This window comes from Zeus faber (genome assembly GCF_960531495.2).
Source record: "Zeus faber genome assembly, chromosome: 12".
NCBI classification, from domain to species: Eukaryota; Metazoa; Chordata; class Actinopteri; order Zeiformes; family Zeidae; genus Zeus; species Zeus faber.
Window position 1 is genome coordinate 4,168,741 of NC_137196.1, and position 20,292 is coordinate 4,189,032.

General features: G+C 42.7%; 1 protein-coding gene across 1 annotated transcript in view; it reads left to right on the forward strand.

The window, feature by feature from the left end:
• Positions 1-20,292, forward strand: part of tgs1 (trimethylguanosine synthase 1) — a 51,783-nt gene that overhangs the window by 29,564 nt on the left and 1,927 nt on the right. Inside the window, exons 11-15 of the mRNA XM_080011220.1 lie at positions 6,729-6,947; positions 9,838-10,032; positions 17,141-17,287; positions 19,122-19,338; positions 19,812-19,890. Of these exons, the coding sequence (XP_079867346.1) occupies positions 6,729-6,947; positions 9,838-10,032; positions 17,141-17,287; positions 19,122-19,338; positions 19,812-19,890 (857 nt within the window). The remainder of the gene's footprint in view (positions 1-6,728; positions 6,948-9,837; positions 10,033-17,140; positions 17,288-19,121; positions 19,339-19,811; positions 19,891-20,292) is intronic.

Genomic DNA, 20,292 nt, shown 5'->3' on the forward strand with positions numbered 1-20,292 from the left:
AAAAACAAGCTCAGATTTTATTCTGGTTGCCAATATTTCTGTATTTTTCCGCAAGCATAAGATGCACTTCATTCGGTAAGATGCATCTTTCACTCCAAAAAAGTAATGAAAAGTAATGCTGCAAAAATGAAACTTCGACGGGCGTGGTCGCTTGGTCTCCATGACCAACCCAGCCATGCCGGGTGTAACCTTCTACACTAATGACAAATGCCGGATGTTAGCGGGTCTAACTGGGTTTTTGGCGAAGTGGGAAATGGGTATTTCTCTCTCCCTCTTTCGCCGCCTTTGTGCCCTCGAATCCATCCAACCTCCACTCCTACTCCTTCCGCCCCCTGGCGATTGGATTACATATGGGCAATCTCAAGCAGCCACGATTTGACGTAGGTGTTGCGTTTGGAACGTGGATAAGGTAACATAATCTTTTACTTTATTATTACTATAATAACTATATTACTATATTATTATTACTTTATTACTAATCCAAAAAGTACCAGGGTGAGTTATAAAAAACATGCACAAAAAACATGCCCAAAACATTGTCTTCAGAATTTATAGGAATTCCAGAGATCTATATTTCTACAGTATTCCTGAATTGTAGTAGTTAGTTGTAACAAGAACCATACGGAATAACACTGTGAAGGGTATGGCTTTATTAATATTAACCTTTATAAAGATTAAAAAAAAAAAACATAGCCTTCAGAATTTATGGACATTCAAGAGATGTAAATGCATACAATCTTAATGAATTGTAGTTAGTTATAACAATAAACGTTAGCAATTACACAGTGAAAGGGACATGCTGCAGTCACAAAACACACCGGAATAGAGAGCCAAAGCCGTCTCATCCATTGAACTTTAAAGAAGGGCCAACTACCCTGGACCCCACTTATTGCTGCCTGCAGCTATGTTTATAATTAGTAGTAGCCTAGTTGTTGTTTTGATTATTATTATTATTATTACATAGAATATTGCGAAGGGGAGATTAAAAACAATGCTTGCTTTGCAATGTTGTAGTATTTGGACTTAATAATCTTCATGTGGGAAAAGGCTGACTTGCATAAATAAGTAGAGCCGAATAATGCAGTCAAGGAGGTAACACATTTCCTCATGTTTGGGTACTTTTCCTCTGTGAGTAAGTTCCAAAACTGTCCATGAGCCCTGGACTTCAGCTCAATGTCAGCCTCTTGTGTCAACTTCTCATCCTCCACTGCAGACCAGTTCAGGTGCAACAGTGTTGCAATTTTTGATGCGAGTGAATTAACCTCAATATCTTCCCTAAATGGGTAGCACATAAATGTAGTGATTGGCTTGAGTAAAGCAAAGTCTTGAAACCATTTGTCAAAGTCTGACAGACAGTTTTCAATCTGCTCTGTGTAGCGTGCGCTGTCAAGTTACGCACACGCCTTCCCTTGGGTCTCCAGCTCTGATGCGAGGTTTTGAAAGTTCCCCAAATCATGGCGCTGCAGCTTTGAGGACAAAAGTTGCATTTTTTGTTTGAAAGCATTAACTGAACTGATCATGTTGACCATGTTGACCATGTTGACGGTTTTGTATTTCCTTGCAGCTGTAAATTAAGCTCATTCAACATGTTGGTCAGATCGGTAAAAAAAAAAAAAAAAAAAAATTTTTGAATGGTGCGCAATCTACCCGTACAACCTTTGCAATCTACAGGTCGATCGCGATCGACATATTGGGCACCCCTGTTTTAGAGGGATCGTGTGGTGTTTAAGCATACAGAAAATTATTTTTGTATAATTACAGGAAATGTAGAATATTTTAAACATTTTAGAAAAACATTAACAACTGGCAATTATGACGTTTTTCTTTTTGCTTTTGTGTCGATGACCGTCAATCGCCCAATTATTAAATAACTGACCCAGCCCTACTAGTAACTACTTCAATTGTTACTAGTAACTTATGTAAATGGAACTATTAAAAATGTTGACAATTTTGTTATTGAATCCTATGGGGCTCCGTGTTTGAGGTATAAAATATTTGCCAATAATTTGCCTCCGACTAGTTTCTATTCCGATTGTTACTAGTTTCTATTGAAAGTTTCACTATTAATTGAGTGCTAGTACTTGTTCATTAGTGACTAGTGTATTTTACTGTTGTTACAAGTCACATTTTAAATTCAGCTATCAACATGCTGTTTGACAGGTAAATAATACATTGTTACCGGTAAAACAAAGGCAAGAAAAGGCACTAGTCACTAATGCATAAGTACTAGTACTCAATTAATAGTGACCAGTAACATTGCAATAAATACTATTAATAATTGGAATAGAAACTAGTCGGAGGCAAATATTTGATATATCTTAAACACAGAGTCCCATAGGATTCAACGACAAAATTGTCCAAATTGTTACGAATAACATTGAGATAGTAAGTAACGATCGGAATAGTTACTATTATCTAATAAATAAGTACTAGTACCTCATTCATTTGGATTAGTAAAACTAAAATATTTACTTGTAACTGTTGCAATAGTCACTACACCGCATTCCAAATTATTATGCAAATTATATTTTTCTCTGATTCTCCTAAATAGTCGATGCAAATGACAGTCAGCATCGTTTTCAAGTCATCAACCGTTAGGGTATAATTTGAATGTTACTGAACAAACCTCCCAATGATAACTGTATTTTTTTCAAAAATAAAATACTCAAAATGCACTGTTCCAAATGATTATGTACAACAGAGTTTCAAAGCATTTTATAGGTTGTAAAGAACTGAAAATGGTCATTTGTTGAATTTGCAGCATTAGGAGGTCATATTTACTGAAATCAAAAGCTATTTCAATCTAAAACAAGAGTTTCTGGTTGAATTTCTTTGCAGGATGTCAGAATGGCCTCCCAGAGCTGCTGTTTTGATGCAAACTGCCTTCCGCCCTCATAGATCTTTTTCTTGAGGATGCTCCAAAGATTCTCAATAGGGTTGAGGTCAGGGGAGGATGGGGGCCACACCATGAGTTTCTCTCCTTTTATGCCCATAGCAGCCAGTGACACAGAGGTATTCTTTGCAGCATGAGATGGTGCATTCTCATGCATGAAGATGATTTTGCTACGGAAGGCACAGTTCTTCTTTTTGTACCATGGAAGAAAGTGGTCATTCAGAAACTCTATATACTTTGCTGAGGTCATTTTCACACCTTCAGGGACCCTGAAGGGGCCTACCAGCTCTCTCCCCATGATTCCGGTCCAAAATATGACTCCGCAACCTCCTTGCTGACGTGGCAGCCTTGTTGGGACATGGTGGCCATCCACCAACCATCTACCAACCATCCACTACTCCATCCATCTGGACCATCCAGGGTTGCACAGCACTCATCAGTAAACAAGACTGTTTGAAAATGAGTCTTCATGTATTTCTGGGCTCACTGCAACCGTTTCTGCTTGTGAGCATTTATTAGGGGTGGCCCAATAGTAGGTTTATGTACAACTGCAAGCCTCTGAAGGATCCTACACCTTGAGGTTCACGGGACTCCAGAGCCACCAGCAGCTTCAAATACCTGTTTGCTGCTTTGTAATGTCATTTTAGCAACTTCTCTCTTAATCCCATGAATTTGTCTGGCAGAAACCTTCCTCATTATGCCCTTATTTGCACCAACCTGTCTGTGCTCTGAATCAGCCACAAACCTCTTTACAGTAGGATGATCATGCTTAAGTTTTCGTGAAATATCTTACGTTTTCAGACCTTGTCCAAGGCATTGCACTATTTGACGCTTTTCGGCAGCAGAGAGATCCTTTTTCTTTCCCATATTGCTTGAAACCTGTGGCCTGCTTCATAATGTGGAACATCCTTCTTCAGTAGTTTTCCTTTAATTGGGCTCACCTGGCAAACTTATTATCACTGTCTGAGATTGATTTCAGTGATCCAAAGAGCCCATGTTTAGGACACTTAAATCCAATTTGTATAATAATTTGGAATGCGGTGTAGTAACTAAAATATACTGTTAGTACTAGTTTGTCCTATGGATTGGATGAGACTGCCTACAGAGAGGACATCAGCGTCTTGGCAACATGGGGCCAAGGACAACAACCTCACTCACATCTCATGTCTCACGTCTGCAAAACAAGGATGTGATCTTGGATTTCAGGAAGCAGGAGGGGCGGGGTGATGCCCTCATTCACAAAGCTGAAGTGTCTGAGTCTCCTGCTTCAAGTCCTTCAGTGTGTACATCAAAGAGGACCTCACAAGAGCTGCTCTGTTGCCGATTGCATGGCCCTCCAGATGGTGGTGAAGATGGTGGAGCGCATCATCGGTTGCCATCTCCCTCTGTGCAAGGCATCCACCCCATACAATGCCTTAGGAATGCACAGAAAATCACAAAAGACTACAGCCACCCAGGCTATAGACTGTTCACTTTGCTGCTGTCTGGTAGATGTTTCCAGGGCATTCTAGCACAGACTACCAGACTCACAAGCAGCTTTTATCCCCCGGCAATCATGTTTCTTAACTAGAAATAATAAGAGACTGATTGTATTCATGACACATGTATTCTACATATGCTCTGATCACTTATATATTCAGTGTAAATTACCCGGTCTTATGGACACATTCATCAGCACACCTCTACCTTATAATATAATATTTAATATTTATATTCCTATTGTCCAGTCATACTCTCCCTCTGTCTACAACCATCAGGATACATATTATATATTCCCCATTTTTACATTCCCTGGAACTGCTGCTTATGTTTTGTTATCATTATCATCAGGGGTCTGGCCCCGATGGGGCAGGAACCCTATTCTTTCTGTTAATGCCGCACTCACAGACAAGATGTATAAAGTGTCTATTTGGGGCAGTTCCGACATGCTAGTCCAAGTTTCATCCAGATTTGTCCATTATTGTGGAATCATTGAGTAAATAATGTTTTTAAATATATCATCTGCAACGTGCGCACATGTGCAAATTACAGCGCATACAGGTGACATGATAGCATTGCAGTCTAGTAATTGGCCAACAGTCGGAACCTCACCAAGATGGTGGTACATGCAGATGTACTGTAACTGATGTCAGAACTTTAAAGATTGAGTCCGATGAACCCACAAAGAGAATGAATAAATATTTATTCGGGGCAGTTCCAACATGGTGTTGTTCGAGTTTAATCCAGATTGGCTGTTCAGTATTATGAAGGAAGTTTGTGATCAACAATCACAACCTCGCTAAGATGGCGTCACGCACAGAGGTATGCTGCAATGGAGAAATCCTTGCAAGGATGCACAAGTTGACAGAGTACACAAATCATGTGAGTGAGCTATAGTTTCATGGACCTTAAACTTCTTAATATTTGCAACTGTAGACACAGGAACATCAAGCTGCTTGGAAATGGTCTTATACCTTATACCTTGTACCTTTAACATCTTTGTCTATAATTTTCTCTCTGATCTCCTCAGACAACTCTCTCCTTTGCTTTCTCTGGTCCATGTTCAGTGTGGTGCACACAATGATACCAAACAGCAGAGTGACAATTTTTTTTACCATTTAAATAGGCTGAATGACTGATTATAAGATTGAATACTCGACACATCTCGGTGTTAAGAGGCTCATTTCATCAGGCTGATGCACGTTTTGGAGACTCCAGGAACAAGCAGTGTGCAGTTACCAGTTTGACAGCAGTACTTAAGAGCAAGACCCAAAATGTTTTGACATGGACAGCAAGTGACCCGTATGATGTTTTGATAGAAGGAACTAGCCTTTATCAGGACATAAAAACGTCTGATGGAACAAAGACAATGTTTAAGGAAGAGATTATATTGCAATATCAGAATTGCCAGGGCAACATACCTTTTGTAAGACAACATTTGCATTAATGTATGCTGAAGCGGTTACTGGCTATATTGGTATTTAAAATTATGACGTTGCATTACGAAATATAGCCATGCCAATTGGTAAAGCCATTCAGAGATCACTGTTATATAATGACGCTTGCTTATTAACAATCACTGGCAATACATGTGCAATTATTAAACTGGGATTATGTTATGCATTTGTAAATTCACATGCACGTGAACTTTAACGAAGGGCCGACTACCCTAAGCCCCCTGTATTGCTGCCTGCAGCTATATTTATTATTTTTTAATTATGTATATATTCTTTGCTATTCTTAAGATATGTTTGCTAGTTTTGCCCTCATTTGCTGACTCTTTTAACAAGTGAAAATCTTCTTTCAATGCCTTCTTCCTAATTGTCGCTTGGCTCGTCACAAGAATTTCACTGTTCAGAGTGACCCAGTGTTATACTGTACATTTGATTATAAAACATTTTGACTTTAACTTTGGATTAAATGTTAAAACGGCTTGCCATATACATGGACCCAATGTTACAATACCAACAACATAGTTTCACATGTACATTCATGCACAGTATACAGCCAAAATCCATTTTTACAGAGGAAAATGCTACCATGCAGCAAGCAACCTCTGATTGTTTGCAAATTTAGCGTATTTAAATTACAAGAGGGATAAGGGTAATTTCTACTTATTGCTCTTTGCCCTGGAAACCTGTACCTCTGTCCTGAAGGGAGAAGAAGGGGAATTTGTCCTCTGAAGCTATGATTTGGCTTAAACTAGTTAATCCAGCCGTCACTATATATGCAGTAAAAATGGGTTCTGCACTAAAAACAAGATGGTAATGTGGTACTGGTTTGAAGAAAAATTTAAAAAAAATTAAAAATCCTGAAAGAAGTCATCATGATGTTGAAACATTTGCCCCCACCCTAGCTGAGGAGGACGGCGCAGTCCCAGGGAAGGATCCGTATCCTGTTCCTCTCTGTGCTGCGGCGGAGCATCCCAAATCTGGCTGCCACCCCTGCACAGCGTTTGGGCCTGAAGAGGAAGATTCTCCAGGAGCAGAGGATGAAGAGAAGCCATCTGATAGAGAGTTACTGTGCCCGGATATCCCCGATTATCTCTTGCCCAACGAGCACGAGATCGGCGCGGGTGAGTTTCATAGTGACGCTGAAAAACGTACAGCCGTCTTTAACAGACATCTACAGTACGGGCAGTTTTGCGGACAGGGTTTAAATCGAAATCAGGACTATGATAATCCAACTTCAATAAATCCATAATTTAAAAAATGCCTTTCTGAAAACTATATTCATGATGCATTAATTCTAGAATAGGAAGTCTTAAGGAAGACTAAGGTAATGACGGACTGGTCAGCTCCTTCTGTCTGGTCTCTGTGCTGGCCAGATAATCCATTTTCTTTATTGTCCGACGAACCCACAAACAGAATGAATAAATATGTATTTGGGGCAGTTCCAACATGGTGTCGTTCGAGTTTTATCAAGATTTGATGTTCAGTGTTGTGGAGGAAGTTTGTGATCAACAATGGCAACCTCACTAAGATGGCGTCACGCACAGAGGTATGCTGCAACGGAGAAATCTTTGCAAGCATGCACAAGTTGACGGAGTACACAAATTATGTGAGTCAATAATCCAATCCTCACCAGATATGAGTGTGATTTTTTTTAACCAAGACTACGGCAAATATGAGACTTACAAGTCTGTGACTATATAAAGTCAGATACTATTTCAAACCATCACTGAGAAAGGCCATTTCAGTCCAGATTAAAAGTGTGGTTAAGTCTAAAATTACTCCTAATCTGTGTCCTCGACCCCGCCCCCTAATGTTTTCTTTGAATGTAGGAAATGACCAAATCACTACCGTTCACAAGAGCTTTACAGTGAGCTGATATTTAGGACAAGAAATAAGAATAAGAGGAAGTTACCGCTCTCTTCTCTCAAGATTCAAGAGGTTATTTGTCACATACAGGACATATACATACAGTCATACATACAGTATATGCAGTGAAATGTCATGACACCCGGCGATTACGCACAATAAGCTCTACAAACTCTAAAAATACTAAAAATACTAAAATGCGTGTTGAATGACTACCGTCCGGTGGCACTCACCTCAGTTGTCATAAAGTGCTTCGAGGGGCTGATTAAGGATTATACAGTATCTGCGCCTCCCTCCCCCGCACCTTGGACCCGTTGCATTCGCATGTCTCCCAGGTACTGCACACCACGCTCACGCACCTGGATGGTGGAAGGGGGCCTATGTGAGATTGCTGTTCATCGACTATAGTTCACCTTTTAATACAATAGTTCCCACCAGACTGGCTGTCAAGCTGCGGGAGCTAGGACTGAGCACTCCACTGTGTGCCTGGATCCTGGACTTCCTCTCAGCCTGGCCCCAGGTGGTTAGGGTGGGGAAGCACATGTCAAGCTCCCTCACCCTGAACACAAGATCCCCCCAGGGCTGCGTCCTCAGCCCCCTACTGTACTCCCTGTACACACATGACTGTGTGGCCAGGTCCAGCTTCAACACTATCATCAAGTTTGTTGACGATACCATTGTGGTGGGCCTGATCACCGACGGCGATGAGAAGGCCTACCGCGAGGAGGTGGCTGACCTGTCACTCTGGTGCCAGGACAACACCCTCCACCTGAACATCAGCAAAACTAAGGAGCTGATTGTGGACTTAACGAGGGGATTACAACCGAGGACGCACGCGCCGTTTAATTAAGATTAATAGAACTTCTATCGACAGGGTGAGCAGCTTCAAGTACCTGGGAGTCCACGTCACGGAGGATTTAACATGGACTTTACAGACAGACACTCTGGTGAGAAAGGCGAGGCAGCGTCTTTACCACCTCAGGCAGCTGAGGAAATTCAGGGTCTCAGAGGGGATCCTCAAGTCCTTCTACTCTGGAGCAGTGGAGAGCATCCTGACAGGCATCATCACTGCCTGGTTTGGGAACTTTACTGCTCAGGACAGGCGGGCCCTGCAGAGGGTGGTACGTTCAGCTGAACATACCACTGGAACTACCCTCCCCTCCCTGCAGGACTTACACCAGGTGGTGTCGTAGCAGAGCCCGCAGGATCATGAAGGATCCTCACCACCCCAACAACAAACTGTTCCAGCTGCTGCGGTCGGGCAAGCTTCTCCGCAGTCACACAGCGAGAACAGAGACTGAGATGGAGTTTCTTCCCACAAGCCATAACAACTGTCAATGCTGACCTCACCAGGGGTCCTAACAAAAAGCACTGAGTCTCTCACACTGTCTTACTGTACTGTATGTAGCATACTGTACTGCATACTGTATCACTGTTCTGTGTTAGTGTATACTGTGCTGTATTTCTGTTCTGGGCGTTGTTACTGTACGGCTGTGTCATACTGTTGTATACTGTACTGTATATCTCCGTACTAATTTTATTCACATGCACTTTACTGCACATATCTGTATATATAAATAGCCTATCCCATATACATAACTCTATTCCCTTGTGTTTTGTACCCTCACTTTGTATTATCTTATTTTATTTTTATCTTATTTTATTTATATTATTCTATTCACTAACTGCATTAGGTTTTAGGAATCAGTTTGTTTCAGTTAGTTAACTAGGTAGGAATTAGGTTAGCTATAATGTTCAGTTTCGTAACTATTATCTCCGGGTGCGTTGCAGAGACATTTAATGTACTCATGTTTCATGTGTGAAAGTGTGTATACTGTATGTATGTGACAAATAAACCTCTTGAATCTACACGAGGTGCTCGCGCAGGTGGCTGCTAGGGGCAGCGCCACAATCGCGATTTTAGGTTCTATTATTAAATAATTGAATTAACTGTCTGTGTGTCTGTGTCGTATTAAATATAAATTTAAATCCTCCTAAATGAAACTTACCTCAACTTACCTCCAGGGTAAGGTCCTTACCTCGAGCCCGCCAAAGTTACGTTCCCATGCTATGTTATCGCTCTCAAATCCGCGAGCAACCATTTGAAACTTCTTTCACATCCTAACCCTAACCCTTCTGTGTTAGGTGTAGAGCATGGCTGCACGGGGGAGGAGGCCAGGAGAAAAAGTAAGCGGGGTAAGGCTGGGAAGGCGAGGCGAAGACGGGGGCGGTGCGGCGACATGCCAGAGGAAATGGCCACCGAGCCGCAGCTGGCCAAGTACTGGGCCCAGCGCTACCGCCTCTTCTCTCGCTTCGACGAGGGCATCAAACTCGACCAGGGTGAGTTTAAAAAAATAATACTTTTTTTTCCACAACCAAACCAGTATTTCTTTAATTCTTCATGCTCACACACACCCACACACACCCACCCACACACACACACACACACACACACACACACACACACACACACACACACGCACGCACACCTAGCACACACACACAAACACATTTCATATTCTATTTGAAAGACCAGCACTAACTTGTGGGTTAATCATGTCTGACCCAGACCAAGCCTAATCTCAAAGGGTTTTTATTTTTATTTTTTCAAAGGTTTCATTCAAAGCTGTAGAGCACCAAGAGGACAATTTTTCATTTTATTCCCATTCGATGATAGAAGGGTGAGAATTAATAGTTATCACGAGTCTATTATTGTTTCCCAAAACTTTTGGTCACATTTGAAGGCTCTACCAGGGCCTGCGTTCACACAGTCTGGTGGCCAGGCCGAGCCAGCCAATTTTAGAACTGAGCTGTAATACTGAAATATTGAAAATATATGACTTTTCTCGGCATGGAGACGTTGCTTATGCTGACGTAGATTATTACCCAGGGACTGTGAAACCACACCCGTTGTTCCAAGATTTGACAGACCACCTGTCTTGTCTCATCTTCAGTTTACAGTGACGGCCTGCCACCTAGTGGGCAGGTCATATACTGTCACAACCACATCTCAGAGGTGACATATTCTGCTACACGTTGTATGCAATAACAACAACAAAAAGACTTCAGAGATCAGAAAGGATTATTCAGTATTGTATATTGTCTATGTCATGATAAGATATTGTCAAGGGATCAAGACCGTACCAAGATATGAAGTGCCATATCCACAACATTTATAAAACATCTATAAAACACAATAATCTCTGTTTGCCAAGCTAACAACCAAAGTTCATTATGAACAATACTATTTGAGAAAATACATAAACACATATTAATAAAATATAAAAGCATTCTTTTTAATTAAAATATGATATGATTATTTGTGTCCCTCAGTTTTGCTTTCCCTCTCGTCACACCAACTTATTTTCCCTACAAAACGAATGAATGGTTGCTTTAAGTGACTGATAATTTGATGTTTTATAATATTTGATGGGGTCAAACACTACCTATCCACCTCATTACTAATAATATATAGAGGAAAAAAGTTGTCAAATAAATTATTTGTGATATTTATGAAAGAAAATGAATAAATTATTAGCTAATGAATTTAACCCTAGGTATATTTATTGTGGTGTCTTTTTGGATGGAATTTTACCCCCCTATTACTTCTTCATTTTAGTGTGTAATGGATGATATTATTTTTATCTTTCAACCCTTTGGGAACAGGGGCGTCATGCAAGACAAAAAATTCTGGGGGGGACATAATTGGGGGCATATCTGGTGACGTGTACCATTATACCGGTGAACAACTGTCACTTTGTTATAGATTATTATTTATTTCTACATGTGAATCCAGCCACTGGGGAGCAGAAGCCAGTGTATCATCAGTGCCGGTCCCAAGCCCGGATGAATAGAGAGAGTTGCGTCAGGAAGGGCATGCCAGTAGAAATTGTGCTACTGTCAGCCGAAGAAGAAGAGGGGGAAGGCGTGTCTTGAGACTGCAGGAGAGGAAGAAGGGTAGGAGACTAGAGTTGAGAGTGGGAACCTTGAACGTTGGCACTATGAAGGGTAATGAGAGAGAGCTGGCTGACATGATAGAGAGAAGGAAGGTAGATGTACTATGTGCATAAGAGACCAGGTGGAAGGGGAGTAAGGCCAGCAGTATTGGAGCCGGGTACAAACTCTTATACCATGGAGTGGATGGCAGGAGAAATGGGGTAGGGATAGTCTTGAAGGCAGAATATGTCAAGAGTGTTTTGGAGTTGACGAGAGAGTCAGGCAGAGTGATGAGCATGAAGCTGGAAATTGATGGGGTGATAATGAATGTGGTCAGTGCATATGCTCCCCAAGTACGGTGTGAGATGGAAGAGAAAGAATAATTCTTTGGTGATTTGGATGTAGTGGTGGAGAGTGTCCCTAAGGGAGAGAGAGAGTGGTCGTTGGAGCAGATCTCAGTGGGCATGTTGGGGAAGGGATCAGAGACATAGGTGATAGTATGGTGTCAAGGAGAGCAATGTGGAAGGACAGATGGTGGTGGATTTTGCCAAAAGGATGGAATTGGCTGTTGTGAATACATATTAGAGTTGAAGAGGTTGGCGAAGAAGAAATGGGATAGTTAGAGAGATAATGGAAGTACACAGGAGTACAGGCTGATGCGGCGCAAGGCGAAGAGAGAAGTGGCAAAGGAAAAGGCATATGACAAGTTGTTGTACAGTAAGGAAGGAGAGACAGACTTGTACCGATTGGCAGGACAAAGGGACCAAGCTGGGAAGGATGTACAGCAGGTTAGGGTGATGAAGGATAATGATGGGAATGTGCTGACTAGTGAGGAGAGTGTGTTGAGAAGGTGGAAGGAGTATTTTGAGGACTTGATGAATGAAGAAAATGAGAGGGAGAGAAGAGTGGATGATGTGGGGATAGTGGATCAAGAAGTGCAGCAATTTAGCAAGGATGAGGTGAGAACAGCATTAAAGAAGAGGAAGAGTGGAAAGGCAGTTGGCCCACATGGCATACCTGGGGAAGCGTGGAAATGTTTAGGTTAGATGGCAGTGACATTCCTCACGAGACTGTTTAACACCATCCTGAAAAGGGAGAGGATGCCGGAGGAGTGGAGAAGAAGTGAACTTGTACCCATCTTCAAGAATAAGGGAGACGTACAGAGCTGTAGTAACTACAGGGGAATAGAGTTGATCAGCCACAGCATGAAGCTATGGGAAAGGGTAGTGGAGGCTAGGTTAAGAGGAGAGGTGGGAATCAGCGAGCAGCAGTATGGTTTCATGCCAGAAAAGAGTACTATAGATGCAATGTTTGGTTTAAGAATGCTAATGGAAATGTACAGGGAAGGTCAGAGGGAGTTGCACTGCGTCTTTGTGGATTTAGAGAAAGCATATGATAGGGTGAGGAAATGTGTTATTGCATGAAAATGTTCGGGGTAGCAGAGACGTATGTGAGAGTGGTACAGGATATGTATGAGGGCAGTCAGACAGTAGTAAGGTGTGCAGTAGGTGTGACGAAGGCATTCAAAGTGGAGGTGGGATTGCATCAAGGATCAGCTTTGAGCCCTTTCTTGTTTGCAATGGTGATGGACGGGTTAACAGATCAGGCAGGAGTCTCCGTGGACTGATGTTCGCGGATGACGTGATCTGTAGCGAGAGTAGGGAGCAGGTTGAGGAGAGCCTGGAGAAGTGGAGGCATGCATTAGAGAGAAGAGGAATGAAAGTCAACAGGAGTAAGACAGAATACATGTGCCTGAATGGGAAGGAGGGCAGCAAAAGAATGAGAATGCAAGGAGTGGAGGTGGAGAAGGCGGATGGGTTCAAATACTTTGGGTCGACCATCCAAAGCAGCAGAGAGGGTGGTAGTGAGGTGAAGAGAGTACAGGCAGGGTGGAGTGGGGGGAGAAGAGTATCCGGAGTGATCTGTGACAGAAGGGTTTCAGCAAGAGTAAAGGGGAAGGTCTACAGGAAGGTAGTGAGACCAGCTATGTTGTACAGTTTAGATGCAGTGGCACTGACAAAAAGGCAGGTGGCTGAACTGGAGGTGGCAGAGTTGAGGATGTTGAGATTTTCATTGGGAGTGACAAGGATGGACATGATTAAGAATGAGTACATTAGAGGGACAGCTCAGGTTGGACAGTTTGGTGGAAAAGTGAGAGAGGCCAGATTGAGATGGTTTGGACACGTGTGTAGGAGAGATGAGAGTTACATTGGGAGAAGGATGCTGAGGATGGAGCTGCCAGGCAAGAGGAAAAGAGGAAGGCCAAAGAGAAGGTTTATGGATGTGGTGAGGGAGGACATGCAGGCGGTTGGTGTAAGGGAGGAAGATGCGCAGAACAGAAGGTATTGGAGGCAGATGATTCGCTGTGGCGATGGGAGCAGCTGAAAGAAGTAGATTTATTTATAACACCTATAAAGTATTTTTGAACTACTTTTAAAGCTCAAAGTCGGGTATTATAAGAGGACTTGGCAACTCTTTTGTGTACCTGCTAACACACAAACTCGTCAAGCTTGCCCTTCATCATGTTCCCGGGAAGGTCATGGACCTAGACTACTACCACAACTTCAGGTTAAGAGTCACAGCCGGGTCTAGTACTTCAGACTGGCATCGGCTAGAGAAGGATGTAATAACAAGCTGTACCATCTAAGTCATCCTTTTAACAAGTCGGCCAAGGTTGAATGCAGGGGTCCCTTGATCAACTCTGGTGTGACAACCCCCAATAAGGGCATTTATGGATGACCTGACAGTCACCACCACATCTGTCCCTGGCAGCAGGTGGATACTCCAAGTACTAGAGAAGCTCATCACTTGGTCAAGGATGAGCTTTAAGCCAGCAAAATCAAGGTCTCTCGTGCTGAAGAGGGGGAAAGAAGTGGACAAGTTCAGATTTTCACTCTCCGTAGCCATTATCCCGTCCATTACAGAGCAACCAGTCAAGAGCTTGGGGAAAATCTTTGACTGCAGCCTTAAAGACGCTGCTTCCATCCAGAAAACCAGCAAAGACCTTGAGGCCTGGCTTAGCAAGGTGAACAAGTAGGGGCTGCCAGGGCGATTCAAGGCCTGGACCTACCAGCACTCCATCATCATCGAATCATCTGGCCCCTGCTCGTGTATGCTGTGCCCACAGTCGCCTCGACTGTGGTTATGGGCCTCCAGGGCCTCCCTGGAAAGGAAAGTCAGCAGCTACTTGCGTAGATGGCTAGGTTTACCCCGCAGCCTGAGCAGCGCTGCTCTGTACGGCACCAGCAACATCCTGCAGCTCCCAATCAGTGACCTCACGTAGGAGTTCATGGTGTCACGGACCCGGGAGGCACTGCAGCACAAGGAATCCAGGGACCCGAAAGTGTCATTGGCTGGCATCCAGGTTCAAACAGGCAGAAAATGGAGCACAGCCATATTGCTGGAGGTGGCTGAGTCACGGCTGAGAGAGAAGGCCCTGGTTGGGGTCCACAGCTAGAGGGCGTGCAGGGATCGGCTACTTCCTGGCCACCAGAGTCGACAGAGCCCAAGGCAAAGAGCGGCGAAACCTCATTCAGGAGGAAGTGCGGGCAGGCATGGAGGAAGTACAAGCCAGCAGGATTGTAGGAATGGGTCAGCAGGGAGCCTGTACTAGATGGGAGATGGTTCTGCAGCGAAAGATCACCTGGTCAAACATCTGGAAAGCAGACTTCCATCGCATCGGGTTCCTTGTCCAGGCTGTTTACGACGTCCTACCCAGTCCAGCCAACCTCCATGTCTGGGCCAAAAGTGATACACCTCACTGTCCGGGAAGGGGATCCCTGGAACACATTCTTAGTAGCTGCCCAAAAGCACTTTGAGACAGGCGCTACCGCTGGTGCCATGACGAGGTCCTTAAGGCATTCACTGAGAGTGTGTACACAGCTATCAACACCAGTAATGGCCCCCACAGGGCAAGAACCATCACATTCCTCAAGCGTGAGAGAAGCCCCACACTCAACCGAGGGAAAGGGCTGGTCTCCTCACCACTGCAATAGCAGTGGTGAGGAGACCAGCCTTTTGGCACCTGGAAGTGGCACCTGGAAGTGGACCTTGGAAAACAACTTCAGTTCCCAGCCAGGATAACATCTACACGGCTTTGCCCAGACATGATCATTGTTTGTGATTCCACCAAGCAATTGATCATGCTGGAGCTCACAGTGCCCTGGGAAGAACGCATGGAAGAGGCCAATGAAAGGAAGCGGGCCAAGTACCAGGAGCTTGTGGAAGAATGCAGTAGGCAAGGCTGGCAAACTCGCTGCGAGCTTGTGGAGGTGGGCTGCAGAGGATTCGCAGGTGGCTCACTCTGCAAAGTGTTCACACTGCAGGGCATCACTGGGAAGGCAAAGAGGAAGGCCATCAGATCTGTAACTGAAGCCCAGAGAAAGCCACCAGGTGGCTTTGGATCAAGAAGGCAGAACCATGGGCAAACGCTGCTGGAACACAGGCCGGGGTCTGATCAACCCTGGTTGGGTCGCCTGGACGAGGGTGTCTGATGCTTGAAAGACCCGGAACACCCAGTGACCCCAGGAAACATCACCGATGATGTGTCCCAGCGCATCCTCAGTATGTATCTTGCAACTGTTGCGCACTTTTGGAAGAAACTAATACCATAGGGAAAGGGGGTGTGTGACTTTTTGAGGTCTGATCTATGATATAATTAGAGGAATACGTTTGACTCGTAATATAAAATGATCATTTCTACCTATTTTCAAATATAATAGTAACAAACTGACATAAAAATATCAAAAAATCAGTTATCAAAAATCTTCTGGGGCACGTGCCCCCCAGCTTGAGTGAGCATGAGGCCCCTGGGTGGGAAAATATGTTTTCTGGGAAGTTTAACATGTATACTGAACGGTGAAATGTCACAAAAAAATGATTCTTTGTTATTAAAATTTAAGAAAATAGCAAGGCCAAATGGCACCCATCTCATAGAATGACTCATAAGATATCATCCAAAAATTCATTATTTCAGTGATATCTTATGAGTGAGCATTCTTGGGGGAAAAAATACAAAGATACAAACATATAAGTGATTTCAGTGCATGGTTGCTTTTATAACCACTTCTTCCAAGAAATCCTAAGTGAAATATGTGCATATATCTACAACAGAAAAATATGCGCTGTTCTAGTTGTATGTACATACTGTATTTCACTTATTTTTCTTTTATAAAATAAAAGTGCCTTTTATTTTTGTTACCCTCTAATTGACGGTAAGATGTGAATTCTCGTAACATTTTATCACAAGCTGCATGCCTCCGTTTCTAAAATACAGAATGATGTAAATCAAGAGGTTGTGCTGTTTGTTGCTCTGGTGAGACCATTGAGTGAGGTGCAGGACTTCAAAGTTTTCAAAATCTCTCTCTTTCTCACACTTGTTTATTGGTTCTTTCATAATCAATTTTCTGCTTTTGTGACATGACTTACTGAAAATAAAAGAACCTTAAAAGTCAAAAGTCTCTCTCTCTCTCTCTCTCTCTCTCTCTCTCTTTGTTCCCCGTGTGTCTTCCAGAGGGCTGGTTCTCCGTCACACCGGAACGCATTGCGGAACACATCGCTCTGCGGGTCAACGACAGCTTCGTCAACGTCAATCTGATCGTGGACGCATTCTGCGGCGTCGGGGGGAACGCCATTCAGTTCGCTCTCACTGGAAAACGAGGTAGTGGCGTCTTCGTGGTTCATATAGTTCCTTCCTCATCCAAAAACAAATGAGAGTACATTGTAGAGGTAAAAGCTTATAACCCTTGTTGACTGGCTAGCTAACATGGCACCCTAATGGCCATTTTAACCAAGGTTAATATGAAAATGGTTAAGTTTTGCCTTTCAGTACAATCTGATGACAATCGCTTTTTGTTGGACACTATTCAATGCACTTTTTTTATTTATAGTCGTCATTATGGTGAAATACCATGCGATTTTGTTGGTACAAAAATACAAAACAATCTGCGAGAACAGTTTTCACATAAGATAAATAAAGATGTTTCACGTTTGATTTCAAGCGTACCATTGTATTATGAAGGCGTATAATCATTTTCTTTCTCTTAAACATAAAGAATTTATATATATATATACAGTATATATATTAGGGCTGTCAATCGATTTAAATATTTAATCACAATTAATGATTGTCCATAGTTAATCGTGATTAATCACAAATTAATCGCACATTTTATATCTGTTCAAAATGTACCTTAAAGGGATATTTTTCAAGAGTTTGATAGTCTTATCAACATGGGAGTGGACAAATAGGCTTGCTTTATGCAAGTGTATGTTTATTATAAATCTATTTACAACCCAAAACAATGACAAACATTGTCCAGAAACCCTCAATGGTACTGCTTTGGTACTGTTTAATGGTGAGTGAGAATGTAGAGCGTTCATGGCCATCTTCAGACTGCTCAGAGAGTCGACTACTTTTTGGAAGCATTTTAACATGTTTGCCGATAGTGTTTGAGTTCAAGGTTGCAGTGAATGAAAGTTATCATCTTCAATTGTGCAAATATGTTAAAGTTGGATTTTGATGGATATTGCATTTTTCTGCTTATTTTCAATATTCTCTGCAGCCTACACCTGTGTGTGTGTGTGTGTGTGTGTGTGTGTGTGTGTGTGTGTGTGTGTGTGTGTGTGTGTGTGTGTGTGTGTGTGTGTGTGTGTGTGTGTGTGTGTGTGTGTGTGTGTGTGTGAGAAAGTTGTATTGTCATGGATTTGTCAGTAAGACATCTGTCTGTCTTGATGCAGCATGAAAACAAAACAATATAACCAATCATTAGTAGTATTTTGCGGCAACCCCCCCGCACCCCTTGTCACTTTGCCGTGGCAACTACAGACTTGACGTGATTGTAAAGAACATCCACAAAGAGATCTGACAGCGAGGATTTCGCGCCAAGACCCCCCTCTCAAAAAAAAATCTTAGTGTCATCACAAAATGTGTGTTTATGCGTCAAAAAAAATTGTGGCATTAAAACAAATTTGCGTTAACACACGTTATTATCATGTTAATTTTGACAGCCCTGATATACACTCTCTCTCTCGCTCTCGCTCTCTCTCTCTCTCTCTATATATATATATATATATATATATATATATATATATATATATATATATATATATATATATATATATATATAAGATAAAAGGTTGAAGTTGTGCGCCCCCTAGAGCATCTTCTACCTCTAGCATTTGCCTACACAGCAAATGCAACAGACCGGCATGATATGATGATAAATTAAAATGTTGATATGTATTGATGTGTATGAGTGAAATGATACGTCATGCTTGTTTACAAAACCACTTGCTTTAAATTGGCTTCTTGAGTATAAATTCAAAGTATTTGGACTTGAATTTCATAGTCGTTCGGAGCAAATTGGAGATGCACGCACACTGTGAAAAGCACGTCATGATATCTATTTAATATCTTTGGTGTTAAAGAAGAAGACCACAGGTGCCAGATTGAATACATATTAACATAGAATAACAATATCCCCTCCTCTCAGTCCTCGCCATCGACATCGACGCATCGCGCCTGGAGCTGGCACGGCACAACGCTAGTGTTTATGGCGTCTCCGAGCGTATCGACTTCCTGCTGGGGGACTTCCTGCAGCTGGCGCCACGTCTCCGCAGTGATGCCGTCTTCCTGTCGCCACCGTGGGGTGGCCCGGATTACCTGACTGCCGATGTGTTTGACATCAAGTCCATGATCACTCCCGATGGATATCCTTTTGAAGTCGGGGGGGGGGGGGGGGGACCAATAATAGTACAAGTACCAGCCACTCAGAATGGCCGCCCCCAGCCCCCATGGATATATCCAGTCATTCTATTCAGCTAAGCAGGGACCTGTCACTAGCCTGTCAAGGACCAGCCGGCCAATCTTGGTGGCTGCATCTGTATGTGAGTAGCACATGTATCTCACCAATGTTTGTGAGGGTGAGATCTCGGTAAATGTTGTGAATGTGCTGAGAGGACATTTTGAAGCTGTATGACTATTTCGTTTTCTTTTCCCCACATACTAAAGTACGCTGAATGATGATGATGATGTGGGATTGTATACATGTATACATTGTATCCATGTATATGTTTTTTTGGGGGATACACAGTTTATTTTCTTTTTTTTATGTATACTGACTGACGTCAGTCAGTGTAGTCTCTGCTTCTTCATCCTTTATCTACCTTAACTGACCTTCCACCTTCGAGATCTTCCGGCTGTCAAAACTGATATCGAACAACATTGTCTACTTCTTGCCTCGGAATGCCGACATGAACCAGGTGTGTGTGTGTATGTGTGTGTATGTGTGTGTGTGTGTGTGTGTGTGTGTGTGTGTGTGTGTGTGTGTGTGTGTGTGTGTGTGTGTGTGTGCGCGCGCGCCATGTTAAATGTTCAACCCTTATTTAAATGTTGTCGATGTTCCCATCATTCATAGCACAACCTCACTGGATGCTATACTTTTGAGAAACTTACCGCTCTGCTGCAGCTTGTCACTGTGCTTAAATGCAGCCCAATGCGGAAAACGTTTTAGTAAAAAAACTAATGAAGATAAACATGTTAATTCTCCTTTTTGGAAATGGGAAAATCACATTACGTCCACATGTGTATTTCCCGAACATAAATTACCACATTTTATGAGGTAAAAACAAATTGCAATTGTATCGTTACCTAGAGTACGTTGC